Genomic DNA, 18,819 nt, shown 5'->3' with positions numbered 1-18,819 from the left:
GCCTGTGACATGGTAGAAAATGGACAGCAGGAGTCAAGGAGGCAACAGGTAGAGAGATAGGCAGGCTGCAAGGTTGGAGGTGCAGGTAGCAAGAGAAAAACAATCTAACTTGGTAGCATTTACACATTTAGGCCCTTTAATGGCCATTTATCTAACTTTTTTATCTGACCCAACATTCTTATGACTAGTAGATTAGCTTCTCAGAATGCATAGCTAAGCTTAGCAGACCTCTAGCCTTCTCTAACCCTAAAGCTAAAAATGCTATAAAATAGCCAAGTGTGGTGGCACACACCTATCCCATGACTCAGAAGGCTGAGGCAGGAGGATTAAAAATTCAAGAATAGACTCAGCAACTTGGTGAGGCCTTAACAATTTAGCAAGACCCTGTCTCAAAATAAAAAAAATAAAAAGGGCTGAGGATGTAGCTCAATGATAGAGTGCCCCTGGATATAATCCCCAGTACTCAGGATAGGGGGTGGGAGAAGCTCTAACATCTGAAACCCACAGAGAAGAATGCCTTGCCACGTTGCAGCTTACCTACCCGATGCTCCTACCAGTGTAAATGGTAAACACATTGATTTATGACTTACATTTGTTCTTTCTATAAAAAGTTCATGCAACCTCTTCCACAGTGGAACATGTCATTCAGAATAACTCAAATCCATGTTCCTAGGCCATGGTCACTCACATTTGGCTCAGAATAAACAATATTCTCATTTCCTTTAAAGCAGAGATGTTACTTTATGTCAAGACACAGGTTTATCAAGTCCATTCTAATCTTCCTCTGAAATATTCTTAAGCCCAGCCTATCCCTTCTGCCCCGACAAGAACTCTCATCTCCTACTCTAATTGGTCCCCACTGCCAACAGACTCATCTAAATGCAATTTAGCTGTCCCCTGACACTATTTTCTTTCCAATATGCAATTCTAATCGTGCAATGCCCTGCCTAGAGTGTCAAGGCCAGGGGTTCCCATTCCCCCAATGACATGGCTCTACCCAACCAACAAAGCTCACTGCCCACCACTCCCCAAGAAGCATCAGCCAAATCAGATTGCTTCAAGGCCTCCCCACACCTCTACCTGGTAGTTCCCCAACTTCAAGTGCTCTTTCCACTGAGAAATTTTGGACTGTCCCAGCTAACAACACTTTTACAAGTCCCCTTTGCATCCCCAGCCCTTGGCACAAGGCCCAGCTCTGGCTTGGTCAGTTTCATTGGTGTATACAGCACTGGACTATAAGATTCTTCACTTGACAGTACCAAAATGCCATGTGGCCAGTGACATTCCATAAACACCTTGATTGCACACCTGAGTGTTCTGGGGTTGAGAGATGGGCACTGGAGCTAGACAAACCTAGGTTCGAATCCCTGCTGTGTGTCTTGGACAACTCTCTTAACCTTTCTGCCTCAGCTTTCTCAAGTGTACAGTGGGGATAACAGTAGCAGCCTCATTTTTTTTTTTTTTTTATTTGTAAAGACTAAAGGAGAAAACGCATTTAGGATGTTTGGGGAAATGCCTGTACATGGGTGATAGATAAATATTTGTTGAATGGATAACTTAATGAATGAGAGATTCTTAAAGCAACACCTTTCTAGCTTGTTTTCCAAAGAATTCAACGTTGGCTCCGGCAAATTCCAGCCTGTGCCCCCAGCCTGGTCCAACACGCCCATCCTCACGAGCCGCTGGGTGAGCTTAAAGAGCAAAAGCACACACCTCGGGCTCCCCAGGCTCCCGCAGGGACACAGGCACTTCCCCCGCTCCGCCTGCAGCCAGGTCAGCCCTGAGGCCGCCAATCACCAGGGACCCGCCCAGGACTCCAGGAGTGCTGCCCGCCCCTCACACGTCACCCGCGCGGTGCACCGTGGGGCTCGCAGTCTCCCAGTCTACGAAAGAGGCCGAGCTGGCCGGCCCGCAGTGAGGACTAGCCCCCGCCGAGTTCAGGCGGAAGGTCTCGGGTAACCCGCCAACGCTCGGCACCCAAACCCCCGCCTCCAATGAGCAAGGCAGGCAGGAAGGTGGCGTTCTCGCCCCGCGGGTGGGAGCCCACGCCCCGCCTGGATTTCCTCTCCTCTGGCTCAGCCCTTTGGCAGGCGCATTTTGCTCGTTAATGGAACATTAACTGACCTCCTAGAGTTCCGTTTCAAATCACCGGGAGAGTCTGTTCTCACTTCACCTAAGAGGTAATTTATGGGCGGCAGGGGAGTGGCTTTGAAAAGCCACTCACGGATCGCGAATTGACCTTTTACGTTTCAGAGGGCATTAGCTCTAAGACCCTCAAAGCCCTCTGCGGCTCCCATTGCCTCAATAGAAATTCAGATCCCTTTGCCAGGCATTTAAGGGCTTCATTATTATTTTGTATTTAATTACGGAGAGTCACGTTTTAATGCAGCCTTTCTCAACTTTTGTCACAGATGAGAACCACTTGGGGAGATTTTTAAAAATAATGATGCTTGTGTTCCATCCTATACTTCAAAATTTTGGAGGTACAGTGCAGACTTCTGTTCATTATTCTCCCTAGGTGATTGCCATGTGCTGAGAATGGCTGGGAGAACGTCTATCAACCGCTCTCAAGGATGAAGGTTCCACGGGGCTTTCCTCTGTTCACAGTGGCCTTTTCCCTCATCTCCTGCCCTACCTGGGCTGGGCTTGACCTCAAGGCCGAGCTCAGCTACTGCCCCTTCTCAGGAGCCTACTTCTTCCATCAGCGTTTTATAGGTGCTTCTTTTCTAGCACCATGGGGGTTACTTGTCCATCTCTCTGGATGAGCTCTGTGAGCTCCTTGGGGAACAGGTCCTCTTCCCCCCACTCCAGATCCATTGAATCAGAACCCCTGGGGGTGGGCCTCAGGCCAGAGTTGTTTCTTAGGTTCCAATGGTGATTTTTTAAAAAAAATATTTTTAGTTGTAGATGGATACAATACCTTTTTTTGTTTGTTTGTTTGTTTATTTTTAAGTGGTGCTGAGGATCAAACACAGTGCCTAACAGGAGCTAGGCAAGTGCTCTACATATCCCCAGGCCTCACAGGTGATTTTGATCCATATCCCCAGCCAGGAATTGATTTCACAAAAGCACTGGACACAGTAGGCATAGATAAATATTTGTTGCATTGAATAGATGAAGCATTTCCTTTGTTTTGAAATCAATCATATATGCTAGCTAGATGCCTTTGATTTCCCTGGAGATCTAAACACTTCTGTCCTATAGGATTTTCTATATCCATGTACTTATTCATTCATCCAACAAATATCACATATTCTAGCAAAGGCCTGTTGTGGTTCAGGAATATACAGGAAAACACAGTACCACCCTAATGGACTTAACATATCATTTATACAATTATTCTTATATTTTTTTCTGTATTATATTAGAATTATTTTCTTCCATATTCTATTGGTATGGGGCTTGCTAGAGGTGCTCAATGAATATTGTTAAATAAATAGATAAATAAGACATCATCAAAAATAGAAATGCAATGCCAGGCTCAGTGGCATAAGCCTGTAATCCCAGTGGCTTGGGAGGCTGAGGCAGGAGGACCGCAAGTTCAAAGCCAGCCTCAGCAACTGTGAGGCACTAAGCAACTCAGTGAGACCCTATCTCTAAATAAAATACAAAATAGGGCTAGGGATGTGGCTCAGTGGTCGAGTGACCCAAAGTTTAATCCCCAGTACCCCCCCAAAAAAAAAGGAAAATAGAAATACAGTCTCCAAGATCACACCCACACCCCTTTCCTTCCCACTCTCCCCTGAAAGATATTCCTCCTATGCACTAAGGGATTTCATGTTAAAACGAGTGTGGCCCCAAACTGAGACCTGCTTTTTTTACTTACTTACAGGTTGACCTGGGACTCTAGCTCAGGGTCTTTCGTTGGCCATGTCTGAAGGGACTGGATGCCAAAGGAGAGAGACGACTTTGCTTTCCAGAGGAGGGTCTGTGCCATCTGACTCCCACATGACCCCTTGGTCAGCGGCTCCATCAGTGGGCCGGGAGACTGCGTTGCTGTGCTGAAGCAGAAGAAGTTGGGAAAGGCTCTGAGAAACACAAGAACACAGGCCCACCAAAGCCTGCCCTGTCTTCTTCCTCCCAGGACAGCTGTTCATAAGCCAGGAGCAGGGGGATGCCAAGCATGCCCAGGACCTTACAGCAGAGTGGTGCTCAGGGACCCTGGGGCTAGGGGTGCTGCCCAGAACAGTCCAAATCTTATCTCATCCCTGAACAATAAGTTATGTTGCCTACAATGTCAAGTCAGAGGAATCTTGCTCTGGTTTTGACATTCTATGTCCTCCAAGGGTTCATGTGTTGAAATTGAGTCCCCACTGTGAGGAATCAGAGGATGGAGACTTATTTTGCTATTTTAGGGGTGGGGCCTTTGGAGGTGATTAGGATTAGAAAAGGTCATCTAGGAGGGGCCCCCATGATTGAATCCTGATGGCTTTGTAAAAAGACAGAAAGACCAGAGGAGGCACAGACACACGTGTACAATCCCTATCTTTTGCCATGTGACATCTTGTACCACCTTGGGACAATCCCAACAAGTTGGCCATCATCAGAAATGGTCCTCACCCTTTGATAAGAACTATAAACCAAAATAATCCTTGTGGGAGGCCATCCTCGCACGTGATTTGAATTACCTCCCTGGCTGGGTGAGAGGCGCTTAGACACAGCTGTGTTAGAGCCTTCCCCACCCTTTCCCAGGTCCGAGGGCTTGTCCGTGCAGAGGTGTGCCTGGCCACTGCCCTGAAGACCCAGTTGTCACCCCTGACCTTGGGATGCTGCCCCTCTTAACCTTCATTGGATGGGATTTTCCCTGGAATTTTTTGTTCCCCAGTAAAAGCCCACTCCCTGGCGTGTTCTCTCTTTCTTGCTAGTCTCTTCTGTAAACCTCACCACCGAATTAGGTGGCTGGAGGTGGGAGCTAGGAGAAGCCATCTCGGAGCTGGTATTAAAGGTAATGAGAGTCTTGTCTCTTTAATTTAAAACTCCTTGGCAATTACTTATGAACCGAACCTTCTTTCATGAAGCCAGCACTGGTCGCATGGCAGAAATCCTCTTCTTTTATACAGTTACCCAGTCTCAGGTATTTTGTTATAGTAAGGAAAAGTGGACTTGGGGGCTGGGGATGTGGCTCAAGCGCTAGCATGCTTGCCTGGCATGTGTGCGGCCCGGATTCCATCCTCACTCAGCACCACATACAAACAAAGCTGTTGTGTCCACCGAAAACTAAAAAATAAATATTAAAAAAATTCTCTCTCTCTCTTAAAAAAAAAAAGTGGACTAATATAGTTCAGAGTGAGTATTTAAACAATCACAAACTTATTTAGAAAAAAAGGCAATATTGGTCTAGTACAGGAAGTTATGTCTAAGATGCTTTAAGAGAACAATGTGGGTCTCTCGACCATCACTGGGATAGTTCCAGTACTACTTGGTTTATCAAATTTCCAGTTTAAAATGTCCAAGAACAATCATATAAAGGCTTAGACTGGCAACACTGGAGCCAAAAAGGAAAAAAATCACATATTTTAAGAGTAATAACATCTAGTATGTAAAGAGTCAATGCTGTGGAATTAACAAATAGGTTGCTCATGGGATAACCTGAGAAATGTACTCTGAGATGTGCCTGCCCTTTCTCTGGTGGCACATGGAGGAAGGTGGGAAAGGCAGTTCTAACATAGAGTGGGTGGTGTGTAGGAAACACAGGCATCTCTACCCCTCTTGACTGGAGTGGTGTTCTGAGCCATCTGGCAGCATCTTCACTCACCTCTACCTCAAGTGACAAAGGAGCCACAAAATCCAGCTACTTGGAAATGGAAAAGTAAAAAGCAATCTTAGGGGCTGGGATTATGGCTCAGTGGTAGAGTGCTTGCCTAGCACATGTGAGGCCCTGGGTTTGATCCTTAGCACTGCATAAAGATAAATAAAAGATATTGTGTCCAACTAAAATATTTTTTTTTTAAAAAAAGCAATCTTAGATGACATTTGGTCAAGAGGTGCTCTTCATAATGTTAAGGCAGAAGTCAGAGGCCTAGTGGTCCAGAGCAGTATTATCTGAGGAAGGGTCTACACAGGGCACTGCCACCTGCCCAGGGCTGGACGCCAAGGGAAGTGACTCCACACTACTGGGTATCAAGAGATAGGCACTGATCACTCGAAACTGTTCTGCCAGTGTCACCCAGACCCAAGGCTGCAGGCATCTTGAAAAAGCAGATGTTACTCTAGTGACCTATGTCTCATGAGGAAGGATTCAGGACCTTCTCTTGCTAGGTCCCCTGATGTTCCTCAGTGATGACTCCACTCTCCCCACTGCCTTTCCTGGCCCCGAGAAGCCAAATGCTGCACACCTGACCCAGACTTCTAGAAAATCTTACCTTCGGTCCCTTACCATTGCAGCAGACATCAAAGTCTCAGGCTTTCAACCTGTGACAAAAGCCAAGTAGCCATTCTATTGTGCAATCAATTGTTCTTTATGCAAAGGCGCCCCACGACTCTAAGCCTCAGTGGCACAGGAGTTTACTGCTGCCTTGGCACTAAAATAACAAATAGTTTAATCCCCATTGTGGGATCTGGAATAAGAGAGACATTTTGTTTTCTAAACTCTTAAAATTTCTTTTCAGTACAAAGATAATACCTGTATGCAAAAAAGAAATTGAAAAAGTATTCTCAAAACCCTCAAAGGAAGTGAAGGAAGCAGGCTAGGGAACAGGAAGGGGCCAAGTAAGGCTTCGGATTCTGGCAGAGTTCTTTGAAGGGACAGCTTCAATTTGAAGGTGGCTGTGCTGCTCAGCTCAGCTCAGCGGCCACTCACCACATAACTTCAGAGCAACTCCAACATGGGCAGTCTGAAGTGAGCTGCGTAAGTGTGACACACACTGGCTCTGGAAGACTTGGTACAAATAAAAAAATAATGTCAAACGTCTCGATTATTTTTTACACTGATTACATATTGAATGATAATAAGATAAATTATTAGAATTCATTTGAACGTGGCTAGTTGAAAATATAAAATTCTATATGTAGCTCACTTTATATTTTGACAGTGCTGCTAGAGGAGGTAAGTGATGTCTCAGAGTTGTCCCCACCTGTAAGGAGGAGCTGGACAATCACATTCCTGAAGTCTTTCATTGGCTGAGAGCCTTGGGGTAGGCTGAGAGTAGCACCAGGCACTTGGGGCTCTCTGCACAGGTACGCAAGGCAGCTGCAGGGGTTCAAGGGAAGGCACTTAAGAAGAGCTGCCTATGGGTGCTGGAAGTGCACAAAGTTCCTTTACCTCTGAGCACAGGAGAGGTAAAGGGACCTGAGGAGACCTATGTATTGGTGACAGCCCAAAACTCCACTCCCTTTTTCCTCTGGTTAGTTTGGTTTTCTATCACTCCTCTCTATGTAATATATATGCTTGGACCATCCAATGTTCTGTGGCTTTCTTTTCTGCCTAAACCTTAGTTCTTAGACATCTTTCCAAAATGCATACAAGTACATCCCCAACAAGAAAGAGCAAGATAACCTTACACATTGTTTACATTTGTTTAGATTTTTAATCTTAAAATACTGAGTTTAACATGCTATTTTTCTTGAATCTTTATGATTTTGTTAAAAATCTTAAATACTAGCTCTTTCAAACCTTTCCCACTCCTTAATTTTATCTTTTGACCATAACTTTACTTGTAAGAGTTCTCCACACTTCAATTCTTCACCTACATTTCTGTCTCCCCACTGTTAACTATAATCCATTTATTTTTTCGCCTCTTATCTTTTCTTGTTTTAATTTTCTAATTTAAAAAACTGTGTTTCCTTTAATCTTCTGACACATTTTATCTTTATTGTCTTTCAACAGTTGAAGAACTTCTTAGAGAGTTGGCAGAGAAAGTGGTCATTTGCAAAACTTTTTGGAGCTCATGGAAATAAAAGCCAACAACAGCTCAATAGAAAGAAGGACAGTTACTGAAAGAAGAGAAAGGCCAGGGTCTCCACTGCACAGCTATGTGCACATGCTGTCAAAAGAGCCCTGGGGCTCCGCACGTTATGTAGTGGGAGGGAAATGGGCAAGAATGTCCTGAGGGTCTGACCCTGACACAACCTACTTGGAGGGGTGAGCACTGGGCAGGCTTCTTCTTTTTCTTTTCACTGCCCCAGCTTTCTAAGAAGCAGCGGCCCAATGTGAAGAAGGCTGAAAAGAAGGTTATCTTATTTCTGAACTACTTGAACCTCTGGGAAGGTGTTAAGCAAAAGCACACATGAATCTACCAAAAGAAGGGTCATGGGTCATGGGAGATCATACGGACTCAGACCCTCTCTGGAGTGGCCATGCTGCCCTGAATTGGGGGGAAAGCTGGACACCAAGGCAAGCCCTACTACAGGGGCAGAACTTCACAGCAACCAGGGCTTCAGTGGACCAGGGAAATATGGGAGTCAGTGAAAACAGAGGGCCTATTCCCACAGCGTCCAGATCCTTCCTGCTCCTAGAGACGAGAGCTCCAGCCCAGGCCGGGAGAGGACACATCAGGTCAGAGGAGCGGGCTGAGGTGGACCTGCCCATCACTAGCAAACAGGTAAACACAGACCTAGACAGAGCTGCCTCCGTCTGTAAATGAACAGACCTAAGGTGTCCTTTAGGGAAGAATGGTCCTGAAGGTACCCTGTGAGCAATGTTTCTGTGCATTGGGTTCCTGTGGACTGCCAAGCTCTGAGGAGCAGAACTGACCATTTTCTCTTCCACGGCTCCCCAAGGCCCTGTGTGCCTCACGTCTCAGGATTAAGGGTCTGAAGTGATGGAGTGAAGAGAAGCATGGCCTGTTTCACAGATAGCCTCTGCCAAGCACCATGAGGAAGCAACGGCAGTCCGCTGAGAACTCATCTGGGAGCCCCAGACAGGGCTGCAGCTGTGGCACCTGGTCAGGCCTGCAAAGCCCACAAGGTGTGGGAAGAGACCATGGAAGAACAGAGCTGCAGCACTAAAGGAGGCTCTATGCTAACAGGCAGCTCTCCAGGCACAACAAAAGGCATACGAGGCTCCTTGGATTGACAGATGGCTCACTGTCCTGAGCACTGAAGTTGCCATTTTCCCTAAGGACCGGGAGGAACTTCTCGGAGCCACACCCACCTGCCAGCATCCTGATCTTGCACATTCCTCCTCCTATTTGCTGGAAACAACCTTAACCTCACTGTACATCAGTAGCTGCCTGTCTTTGACCCAGCCTGGCACACATTCTGCCCCCGACATTCGGGTCACTCCTTATCCTGTAGCATCCTACTCCCTGGCACTCACCGCTGTCTGAAGCTGTCCTGATTATGCACTTGTCTGTTGGTGTATGGTCCACTGCTCTCCACTAGAATGCTAGTCCACAAGGGCAGGAACCTCATCTGCCTTGTTCACCTGGTCTCCCCAGCACCAAGCACACAGAGGTGTTCTGTGAATATTTGTTTGATGAGTAAATAACTCATTGAAATTTATGAAAGCCACTGGGAAATTACTCCCTTGGAATAGGGAGAACAGGTGCAATGTGCCTTCCCTGAGTGACGTCACTGGCAGCTTGGGTCAGACCTCTCCCTGCTTCTCTCACCTCCAACGGGTTGCTGCTTTGTGAGGACTATACCAGGCACACGGGTGCAGACAACTACCTGCAAAACATTAACCCAGGCTCCAAGTACAGAGTGGATGCTAGGAAATACTTCTTGGCTGGCAGTGCTTCTCTCTGGTCATAAAATGCAAGGCAGGAGCATATGTCCTCACTTCCATTTGTGCTATAGGTCACTGGCAGTTATGGCTGGGAAGTCCACCTCAGCTCTCCATCTGAAGCTGAAGTGCCCTTTTTTACCTCTTTGCCCAATAAGATGGATCCCAAGAATGGGCGCTAGCTGTGCAGTGGCACCTCAGGGCACAGAGACACCTAGACTAGTGTGCCACCAAGTTTCCCATCCATGTGACCAAGCTGCTTTCACTATGACTGAAGAGACATGCTGCTTGTGGCGATACTGTGGGTGACTTGCTCCATGCCCACCTCACCCCCCTTGCACAGTGCAAGTTGGAAAGCCAAAACTAAGCTGCCCTTGACTCCTCTGAAGCTAGAGTTCCCAATGGATGTGGATCCCATGAATTAGAGGTCCTCACACATCTGTGGTTTGGAAAGGAGCCAGGCAACATTTTGCTTTTGCAGATGGTGACAGGATTTTGTGGTTCTGGGGTCAGCAGCTTCTTGAGTCTGCAGCTGTCTAAAGTAGCAGTGGCAGCTTTGGGGAGGCAGGCCCAGTTGACAGTGGGGTTCTGGAGTTAGTGGTGGAGGTGGCAGCAGCCTCTGGTCTCTTGATTCATCAGCTTGGTTTTGTTTTGGTCTTTTGCAGTAATGAAGACTGAACTTAAGGACTTGCTGTGCCAGGCAAGTGCTCCACCACTGAGCTCCATTCCTGGCCCTGACTAGTTTCTTGTTGGGAAGTGGCAGCTTTCTTTCTTGAGCATGGCAAATCTGAGCATTGTGGGAGCTCAGAGCTATTCCTAGGGGCTCAAACTAGTTGCCTCTCTGGTTCTTCCAATGACTCTGTAAGCACTTAACTCCCTGTATCAGTATTAAATCCCTTTGTGCTTGCTGGGGAGAGTGGATTCTGTTGCCTTAGATTATCACTGATATGCCCTTTATAGCGTCAGATTGAATTGTGAGCCTAAAAAAAACAACTGATATGACCCTGTGCAGAGTGAAAGCAGGACACGAATTTCTTCCAGTAGGAGCAATGGTATAACCAGTGAGCAACAAAAAGGGACTGTGAATTTTTACTGGAAAACAGGACTGTTGCCTTTCCAGCATAGAAGAAACCTTACTCAAAACACTATGCACTTCTGCTCAAGCAACAAAGAGGCACTAATGGGCAACCAAGAGGGCAGCACAAAACAGAGGGTACTTCTGAGGTCACTGTCACATGGGAGCATGATCCATTTTCACTGCTGCTGACTGGCTAACATTGCTTTGAGTTTTTTCAAATAAGCTACCAAAATTGTTATACCCAAAAGTGTGCTGAAAACATAAAATAGTTGAGAAATACTAGCCTAACTCACAGATGCATCTCCACTAATGAAAATTTAACTGCATCCTAAAGCCTTCCTTGGGATAGCACCCATTGCAGGAATGACTTTCATGTGCTGAATCCAATTTGTCTCATCACACCTCATGAGTGCAGTGATTTCAGGCCTAGCCCAGGGCCACACACCCAGTGGGCCCGATCCCTTTCATACGACATCCTTCAAATGTGGGAAGGCTGCTATCATATCCTCTGTGAATTTTGTTTTTCAAATAAAACACCCCTTCCCTATACTGAAATCCTTTCCTTTTACTGAATCATTTTTATAATGATCTTTATAAAGCAAAAGCAAAGAAACCCCAAACCAAAATAAACAATTAACTCCTCTCCTCATCTTCCCTCTACCCTTGCAAAGCGCTGACTATATTTGCTATTTCCAATTGGTCACCTGTCATGATCTCTTAGAGCAGGTCCAGTGTAATTTTCATCCTCTTTTCCTGAAAAGACTGGTCCAAGGCCACCAATGACCCATGGGATGCTTAAACCTAGTGTCAGTTCTTAGTTTTTCACTTTAGCCAAATGGCAATGTTTGACACACAAAAAATCATCCCCTTCCTTTAAAAAAAAAACACACTATTTATGCTAATCTTATTTTCTTAAAATAGAAAACTATCCAACCACATCATGTATCCATGACACAACAGTTTCACATGCAAGTCTCAAAGTCTAAGTTTCATTTGGGACTTATAAGAACAATTAATCGAGGGCTGGGGATGTGGCTCAAGCGGTAGCGCGCTCGCCTGGCATGCGTGCGGCCCCGGTTCGATCCTCAGCACCACATACCAACAAAGATGTTGTGTCCGCCGAGAACTAAAAAATAAAAATATATATAAAAAAAAAAATAAGAACAATTAATCAAAGTTCACCATCTTGGTTATCCTTCCTACTAAAACTTTTTTGATTCCCTTCTCCTTAAGTCTCCAAAATCCCTTTTATTTCACACTTTTTAAAATCTTATTTCACTGTGACTCATAGTCACATTAAAAATCAAAATAAAACAAAAACCTTGATGTATTCCTTCAAATATTTTCTAGCTGAGGATCCCTATCTGCACCGTCCATTAAGGCACCAGCGGCTACCTGACACTCTGAGCACTTTCCACATGATGAGTCTGAACTGGGATGTGCCTTGTCAAATTCATGGGTTTTTAAAGACATTTCTGAAAAAAGTAAACCATCTTAATACTTTCTAATATTGATTAGATGTTGAAATGATACTGTTTGGGACATATTCGGTTAAATAAAATATTCAAATTAATTTTGCTTTTTACTTTTTAAAATATGGCCACTAGAAAATTTTTAATTACATATGTAATTTTACACATTTGCTATTATCAGAAGTGGGCTGCTTCTTTTCACTGACATATCTGTATCCCTAGCTAGCTTTCTAAGTCAGAAAATACAGACTGACGTCAACTCTTGTCACTGATGAGAGCACTAGACTTTAAAAAAAAATCTTTCAAGTGCTATGGTCTGAATGTTTGTGGCTCCCCAAATTCATATGTTAAAACTTAAATCCAAATCTAATAGTATTAAGAGGTGGGGCTTCAGAGAGGGTGATTAGGTTATGAGGACACCACCCTCAGACAGGACTAGTGCCACTATAAAGAGGCCCAAAGTAGTTTATTAGCCCCATTTGCTCTTCTGCCATGTGAGGACACCTCTAGAGGCACTGTCTATGAGGAATAGGCCCTCAACAAATATTAGATCTGCTGGGGCCTTTATCTTGGGGACTTTCCATCTTCTGGAACTATGAGAAGGAGATGTCTGTTGATTATAGCAGGCCAAATGGCCAAGGACAACAAGCAATTCTACAGTGAACAGACTTAATCTCTTGGGGCAGTCACACTTTAATGCCAACACCAATTTGCTTCCTGTCCTCCAGGGACCCAGCTTAGAAACCAGGTGCGCTGCTAGTTCTCCACATCTCTGCCTTCTCTGCGTCCCCAGATCTCTGCGTGCTCCTTTACCCACCACCCCCTCCAGGAAACCAGCAATGAGTCTCCCTATAGAGGCCAAATCTCATAATTTTCCTGTGGTGTTGTTTGTCAGAATTCATCTCTCTTTAGATCTTCAACTCTGTAAACCAGATGACCAAACATAATTTCTCATATTAACTTTCTACAGTAAAGCTAATTTGACTATTGTCTTCCTCCAAAAAAGGAAGCTGGTTTGCATTAATTTAAAACCTGGGTGAATAATAAATGTTGTTTTTTCCCTGCCCTTAGGAGAACAGACATAATATGAAAATTAATTTTCTCCTGTTGGCCTTAGGAGCCCATTATGTCAGCCCCACTGCAAGACAGCTTTTCAGAGTCTTTCCCAGGAAGACTGCTGTTGCTCCAAAAGAAAACTGACAGCAGCAGATTTATTTATGATTAAATACTTAAAGGCCTGACGCAAACACAAAGAGTAACAACAGAATATAGAGGAATGAAGACTGTAAAAGAGCTCATGCTATAATACTTGTTTATGAAACTACCTGAAAAGCAGAAAGACTTCAGGAAAAAACCACTATCACCAAAACCAGGGAGTCGGAAGCATGAGGAGGAGGAGGAGGAGGAAGAGGAAGCACCATGTGCAGAGAGGATGATTGCTCTTTTCAGACTAATCTGGGCCTGGAAAGCAACATTCAGGAACAAGAAAGCATTCGTCTGGCATTGAATCTGCTCTCCCAAGGCGTGGGTTCTATGCATTACTAATAAGGAAGCCATCACACACAGCAATATTTGGGAAAGTAGAAGATGTGTTTTCCACTTGTAATTCAGAATATTCTGTCCATGGTAGGGCTCTGCACCCACAGTAGCTAAACTTAGTGATCATAATTGAATCATTTAAGGTAGTCTATCAAGACTAGAACTAAAAAATACCCAAACCCCACCTGCCTTATAAAGCAGTGGGTTCCCTGACCTTGGGGTACACACAACCTGCATGATCAGCTACAAGGGTTGTTGCAAAAGATTCCTGTATTAATCTGGAGGCCTGCTTTTCAGAGTTATATCCCTGGGCCAGCAGTACTGGCATTACTGGTGAGTTTGTTAGAAACTGAAGTACCTTAAAACTACCCTGACCTTGTGATAAGAATCATGGGTGGGTGTGGGTAGTGAGGCCCAGGAAGCTGTTTTAAGAAACCCTCCTCCCAAGTATGTTATGTTTGAGAACCATACACCAGACTGAAGAGCTTGGGTTCTCAAACACAGATCCCCTGAACCCTGCCCCAGAGTTCAATCCCCAGTAAAAAAAAAAAAAATAAAAAAATAAAAAAAAATCAATTTATTTGATCCAGTAATCACCACCACTTCTATACTTACAGAAAAAAAAAAATTTACCTCTCCACACATAGACTAATGCACATGGATTTACTGTCTTTAGGAAGAGTAAAAAACTGGAAATGAACATGTCCAAATAATAAAGAATTGTTTAAAAGATTGTAGCAATCTCTATGATAAAGAATGTCACACAGCAATTTAAAGAAGTTTTCTTAAAAAATGTTTAAGGATGTGAAAAAATCCTTACAATATATTAAGTGAAAAAGCAGAATGTTAATATAAATATCTGTGTTCATATGGAAGAAAAGGTCCAGATGATACTAGTAGGATTATAGGTCAATATAAAGTTAATTGTCCATTTCATATCTTTCTTGATTTTTTAAACTTCCTCTCATAAACACAGATTATTTTTATAATAAAATGATAATCTTATTATCTTGAGGCTCATAAGATAACACTCTAGAGGCCAGGACGTTATTGAATCTTTCAGGCCTAAGGCCATGAACATAAAAGAGAAGCTGGTACAAGTGGGATTTCAGAGGAAGAGACAAATTTGCTCAATTGGCATTGTTCACTATAAAGAACATTAGTCCTAGGTGATTATTTATGTGGAGAATTGAATAAAATTAAAAATTCACTTCCTTAGTTGAACTGGCCACATTATAAGTGCTTTATAGTCACAGGTGCTAAGGCATCCCCTCTGGGATGAGGCAGGTTATGGAATATTTCCTTCACTACAGAAAGTTTCACAGGACAGCACTGCCCTAAACATGCAGTCTCAGGACTTTTTTTATCCTTTGTGCTCCAGCCACAAGTGTGAGCTGGAGCCTCTTGAGGACAGAGACCATCTCTGTGTGGCTCTCCCAATCCAGCGGGGAGATCCCTATACACAACCAACCTGGGAATGCAGACAGGCAGGAAGGCACTTGGTGGACACCGCACAGAGCTGGGTCAGGGGTTCAGGGAAGACAGGAGGAGCAGGTGCTATCCAAATAGGGAAGGATACTTGTGCATGCAGGGTGAGGAGCATGAAGTAGTAAAGGTACTGATGACAAACAGCCAGCACAAGGGGAAACCCCTAGCCCAACAGCATTTGTTCATTCCTCACACAGTAAAGGCCAAAGTGTGCCAGGACTGAGCAGAGCCCAGGACAGCTATGGTCCCTGCCTTCATCACACTTACAGTCTCATCAGAACTGTGGGAGCACCGCGGAGAGGTATGCCAAAGGCTGAGGATGGAGAAGGTCCCAATCAAGGCCCTTCCACCTATATTAAGGATCCTGTTTGGTTTGCTCTGTATCCTAGCAAGCGAACCCTGTTTTCTGCCTCAGTGGGGGCGGGAGGGCCCCATCCTTGGGCTTCTCTTGGTCCCCACCTGTTAGTCCCCACCCATTCCAGGGCTATGGAGAGCGCCTCTGGGCGGCAGGCAGCACAGGGCAGGAGACTCAGTCTTAGGAAATCTCTCCAAAGGCTAGGTGGGCTGTGAGTTTAAGAAGTGTGAGAATAATGACAGAAATCTGGTTGGGGGGACACCGGAGTCCTCCAGGAGGAGATCGATTCTGAAAAAATACAGGAGACCTGAGTGACCTAGAAGCAGGAGAACCCACTCCAATTTACAGAAATGCTAGAGACAGGAGTCTAGCAAGGTAGAGGGAGGGGCACTAGCCGCTGCGGGGAGGGTGTGTCCGGAGGCCCTGTCGCACGCAGGGCGGCCCTGGCCTCTTGGGAGAGCGCCCCTGGTAAGGCGGGTGGAGGCCTGGAGGGGCTCAGGCGACCCGAGTAGAGGAAGGACTCCGTGGGGGGGGGGGCAGAGATAGGCGGGGCCGGCAGCAGCAGGTGTGCAGGCACCTGGGGCGCGAGGATGGGTGGCAGAGGGCGAGCCATTCCAAGAGAAGGAACCCCTTCCTTTAGACTTAGGAGCTCTTTCCCGACCACGTCCTTGAGCATCTAGAAGCGGCTGGGCACGTTCTCCCCCGCCTGAGACCCGTGAGGGCCGCGGTGTGCCGGCCTGCCACAGGGCGGAGGCTTCGGGGCGCAGGAGGCAGCTGCTCCCCGGACACTGGCCCCGGCCCTCCAGCCAGGTGACCCCCTCAGGCACCCCGGCCTTTCCTCCCGGAACCACACCGACCCCCTCCCACAACGCGGTCCCTCCAGGCTCGGTCCCCCTCGCATCGCCACCCTTCACGTGGCCGGCTTCCCGCTCCTGCCCCTCCCGGACGCACCCCTCCCAGGCCATGGTACCTGGGGCTCTCGAAGCTGCACCCCCTGCGCCGCAGAGCCGCCCTCTTCTGCCGCAGGAGCGCCGCGGCTGCCCCGCCGGGCTCCGGCTCCATCGCCCCGGGCGGGGGCCGCAGGCTCGGGCGCACTCGGGTGGGCTCGGGCCTCGGCCGGACGCTCGGCTAGCGCGCCGCAGCCCATGCCCCGCCCCGCATCCCCACGCCCCGCCCCGCATCCCTCAGCCAGGCCCAGGCCCCGCCCTTGCCCCGCCCCGAACCCCAGCCAGTCAGCCCGGGCACCCCTCTACCGGGCCCAGGCTCCGCCCCGGACCCCAGTCAGCTCCCAAGCTCCTCTGTCGGATCCAAGCCCAGCTGGCCCCAGGCTCCACCCCTGGTCCACCCAAGCCCCGCCCCACATCAAACCCAGTCAGCCTTCAGTCCCCCGCAAGCCAGGCCCAGGCCCGCCCCGGCCTCGCCCCGAGTCAGCCCAGCAGGATGCAAGCCCCAAGCCGGGCTCAAGCTCCGCCCCTCCCACGCCCAGACCCCGCCTCAAACCCAGCCCAACCAGCCCCTCAGCAGGGCCCAGGCCACGCCCCCTCCCCGCCCCGAACTTCTGCGTAGTCGGACCCGGGCTTTTGCGGTCCATCACAGGTCCCGCCCCGGCTCCGCCCCAAGCTCCAGTCACGCCCCTCCCGCTCAAGCCACGCCGGGGGCCTCAGGGCAGCCTTTCGCATGCACCTCTGTGGAGATTACAGTCCCGAAACGCCTTCCCTTCCTCACCCTGTCCCACCCACAGCGCTGGCCCTCCTGCTCCTTGCCCTTCAGCACTGACTCAGCCCTGCCCACCTACCCCTCAGCTACTGAGCGCTCGCGCGGTCGCGCGGCACGGGCCCTCACACCGCAGCTCTGCTCCCTCAGCGTAGCCGCCCGGCCCCTCCTCGCCTCAGCATCTCCTGGCCCTTTCCGTCGTAGCACCGCCCCCTTTCGGGGCCGCCCTTCCCCGTGTCCCGCCCACAGGCATGACCGCACTGCTGGAGCCCCGCCCCTCCTCTGCCCAGTTCCTCCAGTCCCTCGGACCCGACCCGGGCCTGCCCGGCCCCTTCCACGCCGCCTCTCCCCTCTGGAAGCACCTGCCTGCGCGGGACCGCCCTTCTGGCTAAACCGGCGTTCCTCCGTGAAGCAGGCGCTAGCAGCGGATCGACTAGCGAAGGTGGCGTCTCTCCTGGGGGCTGTTTGCGGCGCCTGACTCAGGCTGAGGGGCAGGAGCTTTGCAGACTAGCCATCGTGGGCTCAAGTTTTGATTTCATCACTTTCCAACTTTGTGACAACTGTGCTCACTTCCTCCCAAAATTAGACGCATCGTTTCAGAGCCCTTGAACTCTGGCTGAGAACGGGGACCCGTATGGGTAAAACTGGGGATCACTGGGTCATCTAGATCATGAAGAGGAAGTAGACTGTGGCTACTTCAGCAAGCGAAGCCTCGTCGCAGTTACGGAGGTGTGATCGTGCTGGCCTGGAACTAGCTTGGTAGAACAGAGGCCGAGGACCTTTGCTTAGAGAACTGCAGCGTTGGTAGGCACTGACCAGGCAGGCAGAGCCAGGGGATCCCATAATCAGCGTGGATCGTGGCATTCCCTGGAGCACTCTCCCAATGACTTTCAGTCGCTTTTCCTCCGGCCTGGCCTCCCTTGATGCTGCACATTCAAGCAGAGAAGCCAGTCTGGAAGGAGAAGGAAGGAGATGCCTGGAGAGAAGACTCCCATGAGAGAGGGAGAGAGATAGCAAGAACTTTCCATTTCTCCTTCCAGCCCCTCTTGAGATTCCCTTGGTCCTTGCCCCAGGGACAAGACAGCCCTTTAAAACAGTCCTTTTTCTTTTAAGCAAGTGAGAGTGGATTTTGGTTTCGGTTTTGTTGTTGTTTACTTTTGCCTAGCATCATGAACTTCTAAAATATCTTTTCCGACTTAGACGCATAGCTCCCCTAATTCTCTACACAGTGAGACCTGGGCGCTTCCCCTCTCTCTTCACCCTGCTTTTCATTTCTTAACCCTGCACCCACCTTGGCCTCCAAGTTTTCTGTGGTCTCTGAACTTTGCCCTCTAAGGTGTCTCCAGCTCTCTTGCCTTCCTCTCCTGAGTGCCCCCGCAGCACTGCCCCTGTCCCTTTCTGAGAGTACTGCTCCTATATGCTATGTATGTTCTAGTTACTCTTAGCTGAGCTCTGAGTGCCCCATACCTCCTCCATGTTCTACCTGGCACAGTAACTGCCATGTGAATGA

The 18,819-nt window shown here is 47.8% G+C and overlaps 1 protein-coding gene across 1 annotated transcript in view; it reads right to left on the bottom strand.

The window, feature by feature from the left end:
* Garnl3 (GTPase activating Rap/RanGAP domain like 3) overlaps nt 1-16,637 on the bottom strand; it is a 145,392-nt gene extending 128,755 nt beyond the window's left edge. Inside the window, exons 1-2 of the mRNA XM_026386385.2 lie at nt 16,567-16,637; nt 3,831-4,001 (exon numbers count right to left, since the gene is read on the bottom strand). Of these exons, the coding sequence (XP_026242170.1) occupies nt 3,831-3,973 (143 nt within the window). The 5' untranslated portion in view covers nt 3,974-4,001; nt 16,567-16,637. The remainder of the gene's footprint in view (nt 1-3,830; nt 4,002-16,566) is intronic.
* Nucleotides 16,638-18,819: the final 2,182 nt, after the last annotated feature.

This window comes from Urocitellus parryii, chromosome 4 (genome assembly GCF_045843805.1).
Source record: "Urocitellus parryii isolate mUroPar1 chromosome 4, mUroPar1.hap1, whole genome shotgun sequence".
Classification (NCBI taxonomy): domain Eukaryota; kingdom Metazoa; phylum Chordata; class Mammalia; order Rodentia; family Sciuridae; genus Urocitellus; species Urocitellus parryii.
The sequence above is the reverse complement of the archived record's forward strand: the minus strand, read 5'-3'. Positions and strand labels throughout refer to the sequence as shown.